The sequence below is a fragment of the Malaclemys terrapin genome, chromosome 6 (genome assembly GCF_027887155.1).
Source record: "Malaclemys terrapin pileata isolate rMalTer1 chromosome 6, rMalTer1.hap1, whole genome shotgun sequence".
NCBI lineage: Eukaryota > Metazoa > Chordata > Testudines > Emydidae > Malaclemys > Malaclemys terrapin.
The window spans coordinates 92,274,413-92,295,840 of record NC_071510.1 but is presented as its reverse complement, the minus strand read 5'-3'; the positions used below and the strand labels follow the sequence as shown (position 1 = coordinate 92,295,840).

The window sequence follows — 21,428 nt, the reverse complement described above, 5'->3', positions numbered from 1 at the left end:
CCTCGCTCTAATCTGACATTATTCCATTAATAGTTACTCTTTCATTGATGTTGTTTAACCAGTTCTGTATCCACTTAATGGCATTTCTGCTGAGCCCGCATTTCTCCAGCTTACCTATCAGAATGTCATGTGGGAATGTGTCAAAAGCCTTGTTAAAGTCCAGGTATATTATGTCCACCACATTCCCTCTATCCACCAATTCAGTTACCCTGTCAAAGAAGGAAATCAAGCTGGTTTGGCATGATTTGTTACTAGTAAATCCATACTGGCTGCTAGTGATTACCCCTTCATCCTCCAGGTATTCACTAATTGAATGTTATATACATTGCAGTAGCTTCCCTGAAGTCAGGCTGACTAGTCTGTAGTTCCCCAGGTCCTTCTTTTCTCCAGGTCTTCCGGGACCTCTTCTGTCATCCATGAGTTTACAAATATTATTGCCAGTGGCTCCGAGATTTCTTCAGCTAATTTCTTCAGATTTGGACATGAATAGCATCTGGCCCTGTTGATTTGAATTCATTCAAATTAGTCAGAAGATCTGACGTGTTCTTTACTTATCCCGAGCTGCATCCCTTCCCCTTTATTGTCTATTGTAACTTTGGTAGTCGTCCGATCACGTTATTATTATTTTTTTTTATAAGACTAAAGCAAAATAGGCATTGAGCAGCTTTGCTTTCCTATCCTCTTCCATTACCAGCTCACCACCTATATTTGAGCGGCGGACGCACACCATTCTTGATCTATCTTTTTTGTCTGACGCACATTTGAAGAATCCATTCTTGTTTTCTCTAACATTTCTTGCCAGTTGTGACTCATTCTTTGCCGTGGCTTTCCTGATTTTTTTTTTTTTTTTTTGGTCCCTACACACTTGCACAGTCTTCCTTGGTGACATGCCCCTCCTTCCATTCTCTGTATATATTCCTTTTGGTTTTTAGATAGCTAAAAAGCTCCTTGTGCAGCTGCATTGGCCTCCTGTGGATCTTCTTATCTTTCCTCTGCATGGGAATAGCTTGATGCTGAGCCTTTAGTATTATATCTTATAGTAACTGCCAGCCCCCTTTGATGACTCTTCTTCCTAACTGGTCTTTCAATGGAACCTTCCCTAATATTTCTCGGAGCTGGTTGAAATCTGCCTTTCTGAAGTAGTGTCCTTGTTCTGCTGTTCGCATGTCCTCTTTTCCTTAGAATCTTGAATTCTATCAGATCCTGATCACTTCCATCCAAATTATCATATATGTTACTGATAGATCAGTTAGCAGTTATATAATACAATCTTGATGATAAATCCTTGTAAAGTAGCAATTAATGTCTTTTGAGAAACTGTGTTTTCACTCTTTTTTTTTTTTTTTTTTTTTAATCAGCTTCTGTTGTTAGCACTGGTTTTTCCATTAATCTGGGTGGCTTCTACCTAGTTAGAGTTGGTGGAATTCCTTTTTTATTTTAAAATTTTGATAGATAACTATTTTAAAGCATTTTTAAATTTTTTATATATATTTTTTTTAATTTTTCACAGTTGTGTGAAATTATTGGGGGTCAGATAAATTATTTCATGACAGTAGACATTGTGATATAAAAGTTTGTTTTAACAGTAATAAATCTCAAATTGTCAACATCACATGTCAGAATATACAAAGTGAATATCCTTAAACTAAACTGAGTTCTCAAGCAGCATTTTTCTTTCTCTGCCTGTTTGTAAATTATTATTGATGGAAATATTTTGTTTGTTTATTGACATTTACTGGTAAAAATCTAATCCATAGGCATGTGTAGCATATTTCATTAGGGTGTGCACCCAGGGAATTTTATTTTATTTTTTTTAAAGGCAAACATCATAAAGTTTGGGGTGTGGGAGGGACTGTGGGGTGTGGGAGGGGGTGCGGTGTGCAGGAAGGGGCTCAGGGCAAGGGATTGGGGTAGAGGAGGGGTGTGGGGTGCTTGAGGGGGCTCAGGGCAGAGGGTTGGGGTGCAGGAGGGATGTAGAGTGCAGGAGTAGGCTCAGGGCAGGGGGTTGGGGTGCCTGGGGGTGCAGGGTGCAGCAGGGGCTTGGCAGGGGTTTGGGGTGCAGGAGGGGTGTGAGGTGCAGGTAGGGGGCTCAGGGCAGGGGGCTTGGGGCATGGGGGCAGGAGGGGTCTCAAGGCAGGGGGTTGGGGTGTGAGGTGCAGACAGGGGGCTCAGGGCAGGGGGTTGGGGTGCAGGAGGGGTGGTCTTCAAGGTATTGGGATACCACAGTCTTCGATATGTATTCCTTTGTTCAGTGCTGTTTCAGCTAATGAATGAATGCATGGCAACTATGAATCTCGAAAGATGGTGGTAGAAGTCCTAAAGAAGTTCAGTTACTGTTAGGGCTGTCAACTAATCACAGTTAATTCATGCGATTAACTCAAAAAATTAATCATGATTAATCAAACTTATAATAATAGATTGCCAATTGAAATTTATTAAATATTTTTAGATGTTTTCTACATTTTCAATATTGATTTCAATTACAAAACAGAATACAAAGTGCAGTGCTCACTTTATATTATTATTTTTTATTACAAATATATGCACTGTAAACAGCTTTTTTGCCGCCCCAAGCACGGCAGGCAGGCTGCCTTCAGTGGCATGCCTGCAGGAGGTCCGCCAGTCCTGCGGATTTGGCGTACCCGCCGCCGAATCTGTGGGATTGGCGGACCTCCCGCAGGCAAGCCACCGAAGGCTGCCTGACTGCTGCCCTCGCAGGGATCGGCAGGCTGCCTCCCGCGGCTTGCCGCCCCAGGCATGCGCTTGGAGCGTTGGTGCCTGGAGCCGCTGCTGGCTAAAAATGATAAACAGAAGAAATAGTATTTTTCAATTCTCTTCATACAAGTACTGAAGTGCAAGCTCTTTATAATGAAAGTGTAACTTACAATTTTTTTTTTTTGGTTACATAACTGCACTCAAAAACAAAACCATGTAAAACTTCAGAGCCTACAAGTCCACTCAGTCCTCCTCCTTATTCTGTCAATCGCTAAGACAAACAAGTTTGTTTACATTGACAGGAAATACTGCTGCCTGCTTCTTACTTATGTCACCTGAAAGTGAGAACAGGTCATGCAAGGTATTTGCATGACAGATATGCTAAACTTTTGTATGCCCCTTCATGTTTTGGCCACCATTCCAGAGGACATGCTCCCATGCTGATGATGCTTGTTGAAAAAATAATGCATCAATTAAATTTGTGACTACTCATTGAGGGGAGAATTGTATGTCTTCTGCTCTGCTTTACCCACATTCTACATATAATTAATGTTATAGCAGCCTCTGATGATGACCCAGCACATGTTCATTTTAAGAACACTTTCACACCAGATTTGACAAAACGCAAAGAAGGTACCGATGTGAGATTTCTAAAAATAGCTACAGCACTTGACACAAGGTTTAAGAATCTGAAGTGCTGTCCAGAATCTAAGAGGGATAAGGTGTGGAGCATGCTTTTAGAAGTCTTAAAAGAGCAACACTCTTAAGCAGAAACTACAGAACCCAAACCACCAATAAAGATAGCTGCCTTTCCAGTGTGAAACTTCTGCTGGTGGCATCTGACTCAGAGGATGAAAATGAACATGCGTCAGTCTGCACTGCTTTGGATCGTTATCAAGCAGAACCCATCATCAGCATGGAAGCATGTCCTCTGGAATGGTGGTTGAAGCATGAAAGGACATATGAATCTTTAGCGCATCTGGCACGTAAATATCTTGAAACGCCAGCTACAACAGTGCCATGCGAATGCCTGTTCTCACTTTCAGGTGACATTGTAAACAAGAAGCGGGCAACATTGTCTACTGCAAATTGTAACCAACCTGGTTTGTCTACAGTACTTGTATGAGGTGAACTGAAAAATATTTTTTTTTTGATTTTTACAGTGAAATATTTGTAATAAAAAATAAATATAAAGTGACCACTGTATACTTTGTATTCTGTGTTGTAATTGAAATTAATATATTTGAAAATGTAGGAAATACAGAAAAACATGCAAAAATATTTAAAATAAATGATATTCTATTGTTTAACAGTGTGATTAATCGTAATTAATTTTTTTAATCATGCGATTAATCACGATTAATTTTTTTTAATCGCTTGACAGCCCTAGTTACTGTCTGTCCTGCTGCAGCATTGCAAGTGGCTAAAAAGTCCAAATCTTGCTTGATGGTCCTTGCTACAGATAATGCAGGCATCAGGCACAGGCACAGAAGATGAAGCTGGTGTACTCCTACCGCTTGAGACCTCCTGCGCTTTCCTTTTTCTCAATCACCTCTCTTCAGCCTCCAGTGTGGCCTGCCTCTTTCCAGATGTTTAATGTTTTCAGATCCCTTCTGCAAACGTTCTTGAACCTGAGCCTAGGTTAACCCAGTGGCCTTGGAGCATCTGCACATTCTCCATACAGGAGATCTTTGGAATCTGTCCATCCAATGCAGATGTGTGTGTTTGAGAATAGTGATTAGACTTGGTAATTTTGCTTTGTCAAGTACTTTGGAGTCAAGAACTTTGGTTTCCCACTCAATATTTAGAATACAGTGAAGGCAGCAGCAGTGAAAGGTGTATAGCCATCTCATACCTTCTGTAGGTGGTCCAGGTCTCACCACCATACAGCAATATGGTCAAAACTCATGTCTGCTAGACCAATCCTTTGGTGTTAAGTTTGTTTTCTGTTATCCCAAACATGCTTGGTCAATTGGCTGAATGTGATAGCTGCCTTTCCAGTGTGAAACTTAAGCTCATCATCTAGAGATAAGTTATCAGATACATTTATTCCTAGTTAGCAGAACTTGTGCACAACTTCTAGGGTGGTGCTAGATATTAAAACGTCTGGTGCAGTAAATACAACTTGTGCCATAATCATTAACTTCTTTAGAAACATGGTCCAAATTCATAACAAGTTAGCACAACGCTATTGCAAAGTTGCTGGTGCTCCTCTTCACTTCAGTGAGCACTGTGCTGTCAGCGAAAAGTTCTCTTATCAGCAGGTGTTTGACTATCCTTTTTGTTCTTGGATGTGCAATGTTGAAGAGGTCTTTTTTTTCTGTCTGGTCTTGTATGGCGATGTATGACCTCAGTGCTAAATGAGAAAGCATGACAAAGCAGCAGACAGAAGAATATACCAAAGAGTTTTGGTGCCAAAACATATCTCTGTTTGGTTCCATTGCAGACTTCAAAGCTGTCAGATTGATCACCATCATACTGGATTGTAGCCTTTTTGCCATTGTGGAAGGATTGAATCAGACTGAGTAGGAATGGGGAGGGGGGCGGTAACCAAGTCTCTGTAGCAATTGGAAAAGACCCTTTCTGCTAACTAGATTAAGAGTGTTTGTAAGATCTATGAAGGTCATATAGAGAGGTTTTCCTTGTTCTTGATGCTTTTTTTTTCTTGCAGTTCCCTTAGTGCAAAGACCAGGTTGGTAGTTGATCTACTGGCGTGGAAGCTGCACTAACTCCCTGGATATATATGTTCAGCAAGAACTTGCAGTCTTTTGAGAATGACCCAGACAAATGTCTTGTCAGCAACAGTAAGGAGAGAAATTCCTCTGTAGTAGTTGCAATCACTCCAATCTCCCCCGCTCCCTTTTTTTTTTTTTTTAATGCAACGTTCTGAGGTTGGCATCCTTCATATCTCATCCTCTTTCCCTCAAGCATGCAACCAAAACATCAAGCACAACTTATGTTCTGTGTTTCAGGAACTCAGCTGGAATTCTCTTTTTTCCTATAGCCTTTCTTGATGCTACAGAAATTATTGCCTTTCCAAACTCATTTAAAGATGGTTTTGTATTAAGCTCTTTGGTAGTCTGGAGTTTGGTGATCACATTTAGTTGCTTCAGAAACAGTGGTTTCACATGAGTAGAGTTTGTGGTAGTGTTCTACCCTGTGTTGCATCTATTTGCTTGTGTCAGTGATGTCTTCATAAAGAGGTTTGAGTGGGGCAGCCTTCTTGGCTGAAGGATCTATTGCTTTCTTGATTCCATCAAACATACCTCTTACAAATGTCCTTTTAGAATGGAGATCTAGTTTCTTGCACAGATTGAGCCAGTATGATTGAGCATGTTGTCTTGTTCGTTGCGAATTGCTCTTGGCTAGTCAGAGGTTATCTAGGGTTACCATACGTCCTCTTTTTCCCGGACATGTCCGGCTTTTCGGCAGTCAAACCCCCGTCCGGGGGGAATTGCCAAAAAGCCGAACATGTCCGGGGAAAATGGCGGCTCTGCTCCTCCCCGACTCTTCGGCTCTGTTTAAGAGCCGGGCTGCCCGAGCGCTACCGGCTTTGGGCAGCCCCCAAGTCTCCAGACCCTGCGCCACCGGAGCCCGGGAGAGGAAGTGCCCGGCTGGGGGCGCAGGGTCTGGAGGCATGGGGGCTGCCCGAATCCGGTAGCGCTCGGGCAGCCCGGCTCTTAAACAGAGCCGAAGAGTCGGGGAGGAGCAGAGCCGCCGTGGCTGTTGGCTCTGCTCCTCTTCAGCTCTGTGTAACTGACACAGTGTCAGTTACACAGAGCCAAAGAGGAGCAGAACCTCTAGCCCTGGGGGCTCTGTGTAACTGACACAGTGTCAGTTACACAGAGCCAAAGAGGAGCAGAGCCTCCAGCCACGGTGGCTCTGCTCCTCTTTGGCTCTGTGTAACTGACACAGTGTAAGTTACGCAGAGCCACCGGAGCCCCGGAGGGGAAGTGCCGGCTGGGGGCGCAGGGTCCGGAGGCATAGGGGCTGCCCAAAGCCCGAGCGCTACCGGCTTCACGGTTTGCTGGGCAGCCTCCAGACCCTGCGCCCCCGGCTGGGCGCTTCCCCTCCTGGGCTCCAGCTGCGCTGGGGAAGCGCCGGCCGGGGGCGCAGGATTTGGGGGCTGCCCAGCAAACTGTGAAGCCGGTAGCGCTCGGGCAGCCCTTTCCCCCTGGCTGGGAGTTGGAGGGAGGAGGGGGCGGAGTTAGGGTGTGGAAGGGGCGGAGTTGGGGCGGGGCTAGGGGCGGGGAAATGGGCGGGGCCAGGACCCGTGGAGGGTCCTCTTTTTTTATTTATGAGATATGGTAACCCTAGGTTAGCACCTGTTTTAGGAGAGGGGTTTATGTTGTGGTGGGGAGATATTGTGTGTTTTGCTTCAGTCAGTAGAAGCATTTCTTCAGAGTGTGCTGCACTCCAATCTTTATCTTGTACAACTTTTTTACCAAAAGCTATGGTTTCAGCTATATGGATGTTTGTTCTGAGTGTGTTCAATTACTACTTTTCCTTTATTATTTATATGATATATATTAATGTATATATTCATATATTTTTCTGGTAAGATACACAATGTGCTGCTGTCCTCATCAGTGGTGTAATTCTTGATCTAATTTTCGACTCCAGGGTCCTCAAGATAGGGATTTTTTTATTTTATTTCAACCAATGGCATTATGTTTTAATAATGGAGTGTTGAGTGTATATAATGTTCTAGACAAAGCCAGAAGGATGAGGGTGAGTGAAAATATGAAGTGCTTTTTATATTAAGCACAGATCCTCGAGACTGCAGTGATTGGGATAGGTGGGATTGGGATGGCATGTTTAAGTCTGCCTAGACCAGATGAATTGGAAAATTGAGTAGGGACAGCAACAGTACAGTAGAGATTCCCTTCTGACTGCATTCTTTCTCTTTTCCCACATTCTCTTGGCTGCTTGTAACTTCTTTTCTCCTTTAAGTCTTTGAACGGGTTATTTGAGCCAGTTAATGTTGCTAAGCCCCTTCAGTAACATCAACTCCTGTTAACAAGACCTAGATGTACTCATTTTAAAGTAGTCTGAGATTGACAAATGACAGCTGCCAGAAGATGTGAAATGAATGGAGGCTTTTAAAAACTGAATACAATTTTTCACTATTGCCCTTAACAAAGAGGACAAATTAGGTACAAGTGATCTGGGCCGTGCTCTTCCTCCCATCTACACTTGTCATTAGGCCTCTAGAATCTTTCATGGTGGTGTTTTTTTTGTTTTTTGTTTTTGTTTTTGTGAGCTTCTGATATGTTAACTACAATTAAGAAAAGAGATTCAGGTGTTGATTTATTATGTTACAGGTCTATTGAAAAATTACCAAGCCACTAAATGCCTTATTTCAGTTCACTTTGAACAAATTTTCAAGGGTATGTTTCCCACTGAACTATGTTCAAGCATGTTGTAATTATTTCAGGCATGGTATGGAAAAGATTAAAAAGCCTGCATAGTCTTTTGTGGCAATATTACATTATTTAAAAGTTTAAGAACGATGTTAAATGTGAAGCTCAGTGACTGCAGAGTTAAACTAAAAATTCTGGTGCTAGATACACTATTTAGTTTAAAAATATAAAAAGGAATGTTGCAAATGGGCAGTTTTGCATCTTGCATTCAAGTATATGCACATGGAATTTGCACTAATACACCCAGTAAAGCATGTTTTTTTCCATATCAAAGTGTAAATTAACTATGCAAGTCCTTCACATAAATAGCTTTTCAGTCATCATGCATTGATTTACAGATCAACTTCAGCTTTATTACATACTGAGAACCCCCTCCTCTAAGCCTGTTTTACCATGGTTTTCTTTTCCTTTGCTTTGTACCTGACTTGCATAATGTTCAGTGAATCCTTTGATAGATGTTATTTCTAAGGAAAGTGATTGTGGATTGGAAGCTTCATAGGGCCAAAAGGATTATGCAGTGTTTTTAATGGTCTACATAAAATATAATTGATTGACCTAGAAAAATATTGTCTCTGTTCAAGGCAAGTAATGGATATTTTACCTTATTTTAAATTGATAAATGTGGAATTCAGAAATACTTCACTGCTCAAAACTATTTATTACAAGCTTCTGGGGCCAAAAGAATGTTCTACGCTTGCCAAGCGAGTAGGTTAATGAATGGAATTTTGTTAGTCAGTGGCTGGATTTCACAAAAAAATACAGTATTTTGGTAGAGACCTTCTGTGCTGCTTGCAATTGCAATTGTTCTAAATAGGGGTTGTTAAAACAAGCTGGTCAGTGGTATTCGCAATGTTTTACCTTGCATTTTTATTTTTAATTTCAATGTAACTGAGACCTCAATGTAAGTGAGACCTAATTGAGCATGGATGGAGTGCATAGACTTGAATAAACAACTAGCTGACTGAGGCAACTGAGCAAATGAAACCTTTTTAGGTAAGGTTAGGAGCGCAATGGTGACTGACTAGAAATGGATTTTACAAATGAACTAAACTGCTCTCACTTCAGTAGTATTCATGGTAAATAGAAAAATTTCCTTCCTGAAGATATATGTTCTCCTCAGCAAATTAAAGCATTTTTTCACTAACCAAATGATGATGGTGTCAACAACTGATGGAGATGAATAGGTCCTCTTAATGTACCTCAATTTTTTTTTTTCTGGAATTGAAGGTGACTTTGAAGGAAAGTTTACTATAGTTTAATCCTCGTCAGTTTAACATCTGCCAGTGATATTTATTCCCTTTCAATCCCGAAGTCTTATGTATAATCCACACTGATAAAATAATGTTAAATTTACTGTGACATATGGAAATATTGAATGAATGTATTGTATTTGTAATTGGCTTTCTTATGCCATCGTGAAGGTCATTAAAGTACTTGAGTTTTGTCAATGGTGGTTTTTGAAGTCTGTTGTCTTTTTCTTACGTTCTCAATACCTAATATCCCATTTTTAGTGAAGAAATTAAAAAATAGCCATGGCTGCTAATGCTTTATTTTGTGCTTTAGCAGAGAGAGCACAAACGCACATAATTGCCAAGACTCTGCTAATATTAGACAAGGAAGTAAAACACAGTCAGACTGTGCTGTATGAAAGAACAAAAATGCATCTGTGCCAAAAAGAAAAGGGTGTGTGCGCGTGAGGGGAGGGTGGGGGGGGGAGAGGAAGTGTTACTTTCAGGCAGTTTTAACAATACAATAACAATTTAACAACTGATAGAGAATAAACATTAAAATCTCTTAAAAAATAACTAGTGAGAGAAACTCGTGTTTCTTTTATAGTCTTCTTTTATAGTTTGTTTTGCCTACAGGCAAATCAGTAAAAGAGTATCGTCAGTATTTTGTCCTATAGGAACAATTATATATTCTTGTGTCAAATACACATTCTAGACTTCATGTAAAATATTGGTAGTAGTTTTCTAGCAGTACTCTATTGGGCAATGAGCACTGCTGTTTATAGCTGGCATACCAGATTGCAAGAAGCAGACAGACAATTATAGTGTTTTAGTTTATCTGTGGAGACTGTTTAAATTTGAAAACTAACATTTTCTTCAGAGCTGCTTGCTCTTTAGCTGGCATGTCTTGTTGTATGGTAACCAAGCATATCACACTCACCCTGTCCCCTCTAATTTTTTTTTCTAGCTGAGTTCAGCACTGTTTAGATCTCAGGCTTGGTTAGTGTGGAGCATTAATTTTCTGTTCAGAAAGTTGAGTTTGTCCAATTAGTCACATGGAACCTAGAAGGCTGCAGGCATATGTGGGGCTTCTGTGGGACAATATAACATTCTGTAATTTATCCTGAATGTTTGCATTTTCCCAGTAACAACACTGAATGCACAAGAGCAAATTTGTCTCCTTGCCCCCTCAGGTTTCACCAGTCCAGGACTGATTGGTTGTGTTCTTACTCTAACAGAAGCCTAGAGTGCTTGGCACACCTGTCTGCAGGCTTACTCATGAAGCTCCCCCTGTACTCATTTAGCTTCTGCACAAGACAGATGTAGTAGTAGACACCAATAAGATTTCAGTACCTCAGAGCAATTTTTCTTTCCCCCTGCCAAGATGGAAGAAGGAAAAGATCACAGGACAAGAAAGGAAGAGAATATCCTTCCTGCTGAGCAGTATGCCTTAAACCCACTGGTGGGTCAGCATTCACGGTACAGGGTATTTCCAGCCATCTGAATTTTGTTGAAAATTATTTAGCTGGCCTAATATTGCTGATTGGCTATTTTTATGTTCAGTTTGTCTGTTTCTAATATCAATTAATTGGGACTGAAAAAAACTGCTATTCCACTCTTGATTATAGTCTTTCACAAAGGTTGCAGACATATTCTGGAGAGTGAGCGAGTGCGTATATGCGACTGTGGATCATTTCTGTGTGTAAATGTAGGCTTCTGTTCAATATTTTGGGCCTGAGTCAGCTCTCTGTGATTTTTTACATTAGTATAACTCCACTGTGACCCAGGGACACTTTGGTGCCAACTGGCAGAAGGCAGAAAGGGGTGAATAGGTGTTTGAGGATCTCCTGGGTCCGATGTCTACATAGTATGTGCCAAAGGGTGGCATATAAGATCTCTACCAAAAGCCAGTAATGCAACAGTCATCCTAATCATTGCAGGATGTATGCATAGATGATATTTAAGAAATTATGTAGCTATACTGAAAACTATGTTCTTAAGGTTTGGGAGTTCAGATAGATCACCAGAAAGTAATAAACAGATTCTGTTTAGGCTGGTGGTAGTAGACACTTTTCTCTGGATGGTCATTGTGTGTTGTGTGACTTACAGTGTAAATCTGTTTGCATTATTGAGCCTGATACTAATGAAGAGACTGAATTCATATGAGAGAAGATCTGGGGGGAAAAAAAAATCAGAAGTAGCAGGGGGGGCATCCTGTTTGAATAAAGACTGAATTTTTGGGGTGTAACTGGGAGTACTGAAGTATACACAGGATCCTTCACCAAGGAGACGAACAGTCAGTGTGTTATGAAAGGCGGGTCAGAGCACAGACGAAAGAGGCTGGAAAATGCTGCAAGGTATTAGCATGGGTGAGCTAAACTCCATTAGCCAAGACAGCATCTTGTTAGTTAAGTCTAGGCTCTAAAAGATGGGTAAAATTTTTATTTTACATTTAATCATTTGTTTCTAATACTTTCACTTGCTACTTCCAGAATCTCTGTACTTTGTTAAATAAACTTCCTTGTTTTTACTATAAATATAGCTTTAAGTGCTATGTGTTACATAGAGGGGTAATCTGATGAGAAAGTGGTAAACTGGTGAATCCTGCTTTTTTGATGTGTACTGCTTAATCTGTGAATTCTGAGTGTCCAGTGGACCAGGGGCTGGGCAGTTCAGAGAGAGGCTTGGGGGTTGGAGTGTGTTTATTGCTAACCTGTTAAAGGACAGTGTCACCTGTGTAGGGTGAGAGGAGAGTGCTTGTATTGCCCACAGCTTGTGGAGTTGACCCTGTCAGGCACAGACAAGGCTTCCTCTCTCTGAGAGCAGGAGGTTGTGGTGTCTACCATCAGCTTTAATTGTACTTTGATTCTCAATGGAGCACTATTTAGATATTTCTTGCTCATGAGAGAGCCCCTTCCTGGTATCCACAGTATGCTGTTTCCATTCTTTTTTTAAATGCCTATTCTTAACTCCAGTTTGCTTCTATTGGATCCTGAGTGGGTAGCTGTGATAATAGAGAGATGTGATTTTTATTGCACACAGTTAGGCATGTGGTATGGGTGATTCTCTCCTTAAAAGAAGACTTGCTTTTGATTTTCTTTGCTGGTGCTGTATATTTGATGCTATGGTCCCTTCACTGTTCTGCTAAGATTACTGCCAATGAAGCAGCACATCAGCATCTTGTGAAATAGTTACACACACTTCAAAGGTGGCTGTTACCAAAGTATCTGGGCTCTGTTTAATTAAAATTAGGGAGATTAGTTCTTTCAAAGAATAAGAACTCCTCTCTCCTCAGGTCCAAACCAACTTGGGTGGTTTGGCTCGGAGTACCTAGCTGGGGCCATTCTATTACTGAACCTCTGAGCTTCACCCTAGCACTTATAGGGCTTTAGAGATCAGGACAAAGGAATCCATATTTCCATTGGGATCCTTGTGTAGCTCTGGTTCCATTTTGAAGAAATTGAGTGATGTGTTCTTATTGGTTTCCTCACCTGTAAGTGAGCAGTTGCTTATTAAACTTAGCTGGAGCTCCTTGATGACCACACAAGACTCTTTCAGGCACGGCTGCTATTTGGGAATACAGAAGAGATGAGTATAGTTCAGCAGGATCCTGAGGTTGTGCAATGCTTTGATAACAAAGGACAGGCATTCTCTATAAAGTGAGATCAGAATTCCTACTGGATACTTGAAATGCTTCTCTCTGCTTATCAGAATCATGTCGGTCTTACCTGGATAGAATTTGAGCAAGATACTTTTCCTGCTATACGGCTCCTTTCAGTCATTGAGATAAGTAGATACAGTGGACACCTTGATGCTTAAATTTTTAATGGCAGGAGTTGGGTCTTTATTTTAGGGCTTCTGTTCTAAAATAAAGAGAATGGCCTACTGTTTAGCACTAACTGCACAGCAAACCCTCTTCATTTTCAACCCGTAGTCTGTACATGTTTTGAGGTAATTGTACATTCCTCCTTTTTTTTTACATTTGATGCCTGATAGCTATTTTAACTATAGTTAAAAAGATTTTTGGCATAAATGACAGCAAACACTGTATTTAAGAAATGTGTGTATGTATATGGTTTGTATGAAAGATATGATAATGGATATTAAATCTTGCTATATTTAAGAGTAACAAATTAAACATCTGCATCCCTAGGTTTTGCATGAGTACTTTGAAATAAGTCATTTAAAACCTACACCTATATTTTAATGCCAAGTAGGAAATCTGAATATTCCTTCTATTTAGAGATTAGAGGTGGTCAGAAAAGATAAGTATTTTGAAAAACAAAAATGTCTTTTAAAAAAAAATTAGTGAGCCTCCCAGCCCAGGTCAACAGCTTTGTTCAAGCTTGGGTGGCTAGCCTGAGCCTCCGTTCGTGGCGTAGTGTCCACACTGCTATTTTTAGCTCGCTAGCTCAAGCCTCGCTAGGGTGCATCTGTCTACCTGTTTTGGAAGGCTCGCATCCCACTGCAGTGTAGACATACCCATAGTTAGAAAGATTTTTCCTAATATTTAACCTAAATCTCCCTTGCTGCAGATTAAGACTGTTGTTTCTTGTCCTACTTTCAGTGGACATGGGGAATAATTGATCACCGTCCTCTTTATAACAGCCCTTAACATATTTGAAGACTGTTAACAGGACCGCCCTCGGTCACCTTTTCTCAAGACTAACTATGCCCAATTTCTTTAACCTTTCTCATAAGTAAAATTTTCTAAACTTCTTATCATTTTTGTTGCTCTCCTCTGGACTCCATCTAGTTTGTGCACATCTTTCTAAAGTTTGATGGTCAGAATTGGACACAGTACTGCAGCTGAGCACTCACCAGTACTGAATATAGAGCAACAATTATCTACTGTCTGACATATGATGCTACTATTAATACACCTGAGAATATTATCCTTTTTATCAGCTGCTTCACATTGTTGAATCATATTCATTTTGTGACCCACTATAACCCCCAGATGCTTTTCAACAGTACTACCACCTAGCCAGGTATTCCCCATTTTGTAGTTGTGCATTTGATTTTTCCATCTTAAGTGTAGATCTGTGCACTTGTCTTTACTGAATTTCATCTTGTTGATTTCAGACCAGTTCTGCAATTTGTTCTGAATTCTAATCCTCTCCTCCAGTTTCTTAGCAATACTTCCCAGCTTGGTGTCATCTGTAAATGCTATTTAAGTATGTTCTCCACTACTCCATCATCCAAGTTATTAATTAAAATATTGACTAATACAGGATCCAGAACAGACCCCTGCAGGATCCCACCTTTGATTGCTATTCTTTGAGTACGGTCTTTCAACCAATTTTGTATCCATTGTATAGTAATTTCATCAAACATTTCTCTAGCTTGCATATGAGAACATCATATTTGACTGTGTGAAAAGCCTTGCTAAAACCAAAATATATCATGTCTACTGTTCCCCTCCCCCATTAGCTGGGCAAGTCACCTTTTCAAAGCAGGAAATTAGGTTGGTGTGGCTTGACTTGGGTCTCGACAAATCCATGCTGGCTATTCATTATCACCCTTTTAGCCACTCAGTGCTTGCAAATTGATTGTTTAATAATTTGTTTCGTATCTTCCCAGGTATCAAAGTTAGGCTGATTTATCTGCAATTTCCTCGGTCATCTTTGTTCTCCTTTTTAAAAATAGGCACTATGGTTTACCTTCTTCAGTCCTCTGGGACCATCACGGGTTCTTGAAGATAATTGCTAAAGTTACAAGATTGCTTCAGCTAGTTCCTTAAGTATTCTAGGATTCATTTCATCAGGTCCTGCATACTTGTCTTGCACCCAACTGAGCTAAATAGTTTTTTAACATATTCTTTCCTAATTTTGGCTTACAGTCGTTCCCCATTGTTGTTCTTAATGTTAAGTATCAGGTCGCCATTAACCTTTTAGTGAAGAAGCAAAATAGACATTAAACACCCGAGCCTTCTTGATATCAATTATTAACTCTCCTTCTCCTCTCAGTAGAGGCCCTATGTTTTTCTTCATACTTCTCTTGCTCCTAATATATTGATAGAACCTCTTCTTATTGCCTTTTATGGTCCTTGCTATGTGTAATTCGTTTTGTCCCTACATGCTTGTGCTATTCTTTTGTACTCCTCCTTAGCAATTTCCACTTTTTGTAGGATTCCCTTTTCAGATCATTAAAGCGCTCCTGATGAAGCCACAGCCTATTCCTCTTCTTCTTATCTTCTTACTATTTGCATGACTACATGATCTTAATTTATTAACTCAGCTGCCATACATTTTTCCCTCCTGAAATCCATAATCTTGTGTTTGTGACACTACTGCCAGGCCCCTGGTTTGGGCTCAGGTGAAAAGTAAGCTGTTGTTGCAGATGAACTTCTAAGAAGAAACATTTTGTTTATCTGATTATGAAGTATGACGAACAGAAAAAAGGAGGATAATATCCATATAGTTTACCATGAAATGCCAATTGCAATTCAAAAAATCAACATCAGCTGTATTTTGTAACTGGACTGTCGTGTATAAATGTTTAACATTCATAGGGCTGCAATGTTAGCCAGTTGACATACTTGTTGTATCTTTTTGACATGGGTAATAGTTATAGCTTGGAATACAGATGGATTGCAGCCCTGAAATCTTAAATAGCCACCTGTCCTGCATGGTGAATTCCATTGATTAACCTTTTGCGTTTAAAAAAAAAAAAAGAAAAATCCGTCTTTTCAGCAGAACAGGTGTACTTTTAAGTACTAGGACTATACTAGTGTCAGGACAAGGCAAGGGGAATGCCTTTTCAGGAAGCAGCTGATTCTAGACACAGATATAAATAGAATCATTGAGCTGGAACTTGAGAGGTCATCTAGTCCAGTCCCCTGCATTTGTGGCAGGACTAAGTATTACCTCCTAGACCATCCCTGACAGGTGTTTGTCTAACCTGCTCTTAAAAATCTCCAATGATGGAGACTCCGCAACCTCCCTAGGCAATTTATTCCAGTGCTTAACCACCCTCACAGGAAATTTTTCCTAATGTCCAACCTAAACCTCCCTTGCTGCAATTTAAGCCCATTGCTTCTTGTTCTATCATCTGAGGTTAAGAAAAACAATTTTTCTTCCTCCTCCTTGTAACTACCTTTTATGTACTTGAAAACTGTTATCATGTCCCCTCTCTGTCTTCTCTTTTCCGGACTAAACAAACCCAATTTTTTCAATCTTACCTCATGTTTTTGTTGCTCTTCTCTGGACTCTCTCCAATTTGTCCACATCCTTCCTGAAATGTGGCACCCACAACTGGACACAGTATTCCAGTTGAGGCCTAATCAGTGTGGAGTAGAGCCGAAGAATTACTTTTATTTATTTATTTTTAAAGTTAATCTCCTCTTATAACAATGAATTTAAGCTAGTTTAGTGTTTGGAATGTGTTCGCCTACTCTTGGTGTGTATGTTTCATAAGGAAATTCTTAAATGTTTGATACCAGGAAAGCATTTTGCATGAATTCGGATTCATGCACTTATAGGAATATTAACAACAAAGGCATTAATAAAACATAGAATCATACAATATCAGGGTTGGAAGGGACCTCAAGAGGTCATCTAGTCCAACCCCCTGCTCAAAGCAGGACCAATTCCCAACTAAATCATCCCAGCCAGGGCTTTGTCAATATCCAACCTGGACCTCCTCCACTGCAACTTGAGACCATTGGTCCTTGTTCTGTCATCTGCCACCACTGAGAACAGCCGAGCTCCATCCTCTTTGGAACCCCCCTTCAGGTAGTTGAAGACTGCTATCAAATCCCCCCTCATTCTTCTCTTCTGGAGACTAAACAATCCCAGGTCCCTCAGCCTCTCCTCATAAGTCATGTGCTCCAGACCCCTAATCATTTTTGTTGCCCTCCGTTGGACTCTTTCCAATTTTTCCACATCCTTCTTGTAGTGTGGGGCCCAAAACTGAACACAGTATTCCAGATGAGGCCTCACCAATGTCGAATAAAGGGGAACGATCACGTTCCTCGATCTGCTGGCAATGCCCCTACTTATACAGCCCAAAATGCCGTTAGCCTTCTTGGCAACAAGAGCACACTGTTGACTCATATCCAGCTTCTCGTCCACTGTGACCCCTAGGTCCTTTTCTGCAGAACTGCTACCTAGCCATTCGGTCCCTAGTCTGTAGCAGTGCATGGGATTCTTCCGTCCTAAGTGCAGGACTCTGCACTTGTCCTTGTTGAACCTCATCAGGTTTTTTTTGGCCCAATCCTCTAATTTGTCTAGGTCCCTCTGTATCCGATCCCTACCCTCTAGTGTATCTACCACGCCTCCTAGTTTAGTGTCATCTGCAAACTTGCTGAGAGTGCAGTCCACACCATCCTCCAGATCATTAATAAAGATATTAAACAAAACCGGCCCCAGGACCGACCCTTGGGGTAATCCGCTTGAAACCGGCTGCCAACTAGACATGGAGCCATTGATCACTACCCGCTGAGCCCGACGATCTAGCCAGCTTTCTATCCACCTTACAGTCCATTCATCCAGCCCATACTTCTTTAACTTGGCGGCAAGAATACTGTGGGAGACCGTATCAAAAGCTTTGCTAAATGGTGTGCACTAAGCTAAAAATACAGTTCTTACCTCTTTTGTATAAATTCAAAGACTAACATATTAATTCACAGTATGTTTAAGATATAGAACTCTCAAATATATACACTAATCTATCAGAAAAATGTTGTGTACACATTTTACCGCCCCGAGGAGTATCTATTCTTGTATTCCAAAAGTGGGCTCCTCAAAATGTGAGATGTAAACTTGAGCTGTATCTCAGTTTAATAAATTAATTTTGTTTTTGGGCTGTCAGAAAAGTTAAGTAATCCATTGCTTTTTCCTAGTTTCTCCCCAATCACTATCATACATTTCCCTCCCCCACCCTCCAGTCTTTGAAGCTGATAATAACTAACTTGGGTGAGAGACAGTGGGTAATGTACATGCAGAGAAAAAGTCAAATTTTAAATTCAGCACAGATTTCTACCTCTTGGAGATTCTACTGACTAACATAGCAATTGTTTTTTCTGCTCCTTTATTGGCTGGGTAGCTGTACTGTAGAATCTAGTTATGTATACCTCTCTCTGGTTATCCATTCTGCGTGAGTGCAGCATCATGACATCCCCAAACACCGGGCAATGACACTACTATTATGCAGATGACAACTCTGCTGGAATCTAATGTCAAGGGGGGTGTGTGTGTGTGTGTGTGTGTGTGTGTGTGTGTGGTTTGTGTGCTGAACAGAAAAGACATGAACACTTTTAAACTGTTTAAATATTTGAGGCATATTTTAAACAAAAAACCCTTCTGTCTCTCCACCTTTCTTTGGGACAACAGTGTTTTTATCCCCTAGGTATTTGGAAATCTCACTTTTCTTGTGGTTTTACAGATTTCAGAAAAACAAACAGAGAATGAGCATGGATTTAATTGAAGTATGTCTTTCCATTGCTTCACTATTTTGAAATGTGTGAAAGTCTTATCCATGAGCCATCACATAGCTCAGTACATAAAATTAATTTGACCTAATTACCGTTTGTTTTTAAGGTGTACACATACCACACTGCTTAAAACCATACCGCACATCTTCAGAGTGAAAGAAGCATTTCAGGAAAGCAGGAGCTATTAAAAATGTTTCTCAGTTGGTGATTGTGCTTCTTTGGAAGCAAACACTTCACTTGGGCGGGGGACTGTCCTGTGGTGGATAAAAAATCTTTTTATATGCTGCCTTAGTTTTGGCTTGCAGTGAAGTGAAAATTTTGTAAGGAAAGTGCTGGTTCAGTAGCCTGCAAAGGATAGAACTTTCAGGCTTCTTTCAAGGAGAGAGGTACTGTAAATTTCATTACATAAATAACTCTCTTCCTCATCAGAAACAAAAACAATCCTTTACAATAGTTTCAGAAGCATTTTGTTTCAGGATAAATTTACTTTCACCTTCTCTAAAACTAAAGCTGTGCAACAATTGGAAAGATGTAATACACCTCTACCCCGATATAACGCAACCTGATATAATGCGGTAAAGCAGTGCTCCGGGGGGGTGGGCTGCGCACTCCGGTGGATCAAAGCAAGTTCGATATAATGCGGTTTCACCTATGACGCGATAAGATTTTTTGGCTCCCGAGGACAGCGTTATATCGAGGTAGAGGTGTATGTTAATATTGCTAAGTAACTGAAGATGGAAGAATGAGATTAGATTCTTTGAACAATGCTGCTGCAGCTGATGAGTCTTAGTTTTTCATGGCCAGCCAAAACACTGTTTGTAAACTTGAAGGGGAGTGAGTGAGTGAGTGTGTGTGTGAGATTTGATCCCATCTCTAATTAAAATAGGTTCCAAAGGACTGATTTAAACTGATTTAAACCTCCAGCCCCAAAGAAGTTTAGAACTAGGAGCATTAATATTTTAAACTTAATTTTGATCCCTAATTTGCTCTGGTGCATCTGTTTTGTGTGTAAGATTACTTATCCTGATCTAGCTAAAGGTTTTGTGTTGAACCTAGTTCCGTGAAATAGGATCTGAAATCCTGGCCCTACTGACATTGATGGGGGTTTATCTATTGACTTCAATGAAGCCAAGATTTCACCCCAGTCTAAGCACTGCACAGAGAAAAAAATAAAAAAAAAAAAAGAAATACTAGAACAAAATCCCGCCCACCCCCCCGTGCTCCTGACGCAGTGGAGTGGGATTTTGAAATATGATTCTGACCAAAGGTTTTATTGAAAAGACATATTTTTTTTTCTTCTAGTTCTGAATGCTATCCAGGCTTTGGACTCCGTCTGATCTTCTAGCAAGTGATCAAATGTTTCCAAAGTTGTCTAGTGTTAGGATAAAGAAATTTAAATTAAAAGCAATTAAATTAGAGTGGATGTTATGAAATATCATAGCAGAATGCACAAATGATATTTAGAACAATCTTCAAATTGTTGTCACGAACAGAGGACTGTAATTTTGGGTAGGAATAAATAGGAAGAGCGATAATCTCCTAAACAACTAACATCCTTATTCATATTTCCCTTGAAATACAACAGAAGTAAATGATTTGACTATACACAGAATAATCTTTAAATGGAACATTTTCCCTCATGGTGTTAGTGGAACTTTAAGTTCTTATTTGATGTTTTAAATACGTTTCCTGGGACTTGTGGTGTGTTACATGTTGTTGTTTATGACATACTGCCATCTGGTGGCTTTTTATTTAAAGTTGCAGTATATACATGTTAAAAACTGTTTAAAAGAATGTTATTTAGGCAAACCACTCAAAAGTTATGAAATATTAGTTTTATGAATGCCCGTGCAGACTTAATTTTGGCTCTGTGTGTCCACCCTGAATGAGGCAGGGGTCCTGCAGGGTAAAAAGTGTGAGATCACATAATGAAAAACTGCATCTTAATGTAGAAGGATGCAGACTTAAAGTTACACAGGCAACTATACTGGCATTTCCTAATTTTTTAAATGCTTCATTTAGCAATATATATATATAGTTTTAAATGTAATTTACTTTGTGAACCCACTGTTAGGTTAAAAAAAATCTTCATACAAATATAATTTTCATGTTGACAGTCTCTTTCTATTGTGGGATCTACCCTTAAAGAGTATGCATTTTTTGTTTCTTTGCAGCTTGATCATATATTATCCCCTCCATCTATGCTATTTCGGAAATCCAGCAACCCTGAAGTCTCTTCTGGCCCTGGAAAGTCATTTAAGTTTAAAAGACAGCTGAGTGAAGATGGAAGACCGTTTAGAAGAGGAAGCCTTGGAGGAGCTTTGACTGGTGAGCATAGGAGGCCTGAAAACTAAAAGTAGAGTTGATCTGTTTGGACCTGATTTCCCTGAAGGTCTTACGGTGCCATGTAGCATCGTGTACACATATCTGGCCTCATTTAGCTAAGGTGTTTTTCTCCCTTTCAAACCCCTCAATGATTTCACACTTTAAAAAAAAAAAAAAAGACTGGGACCAGCCATTAGTTGAGTTACTCTCTGTGAGCTACAGCAGCAATCTTAACACCGAAGCCAGAGTTTTCAAAAGTGCTCAATCCCTAGTAGCTCTTAATTGTTCTCAGTGAAAGCT

At 40.2% G+C, this 21,428-nt stretch overlaps 1 protein-coding gene across 2 annotated transcripts in view; it reads left to right on the top strand.

Moving 5' to 3' along the window:
- MAST4 (microtubule associated serine/threonine kinase family member 4) overlaps positions 1–21,428 on the top strand; it is a 414,954-nt gene that overhangs the window by 71,640 nt on the left and 321,886 nt on the right. For both annotated transcript variants that reach the window (XM_054032193.1, XM_054032192.1), the window contains exon 2: positions 20,978–21,131. In XM_054032193.1, the coding sequence (XP_053888168.1) occupies positions 20,978–21,131 (154 nt within the window). The remainder of the gene's footprint in view (positions 1–20,977; positions 21,132–21,428) is intronic.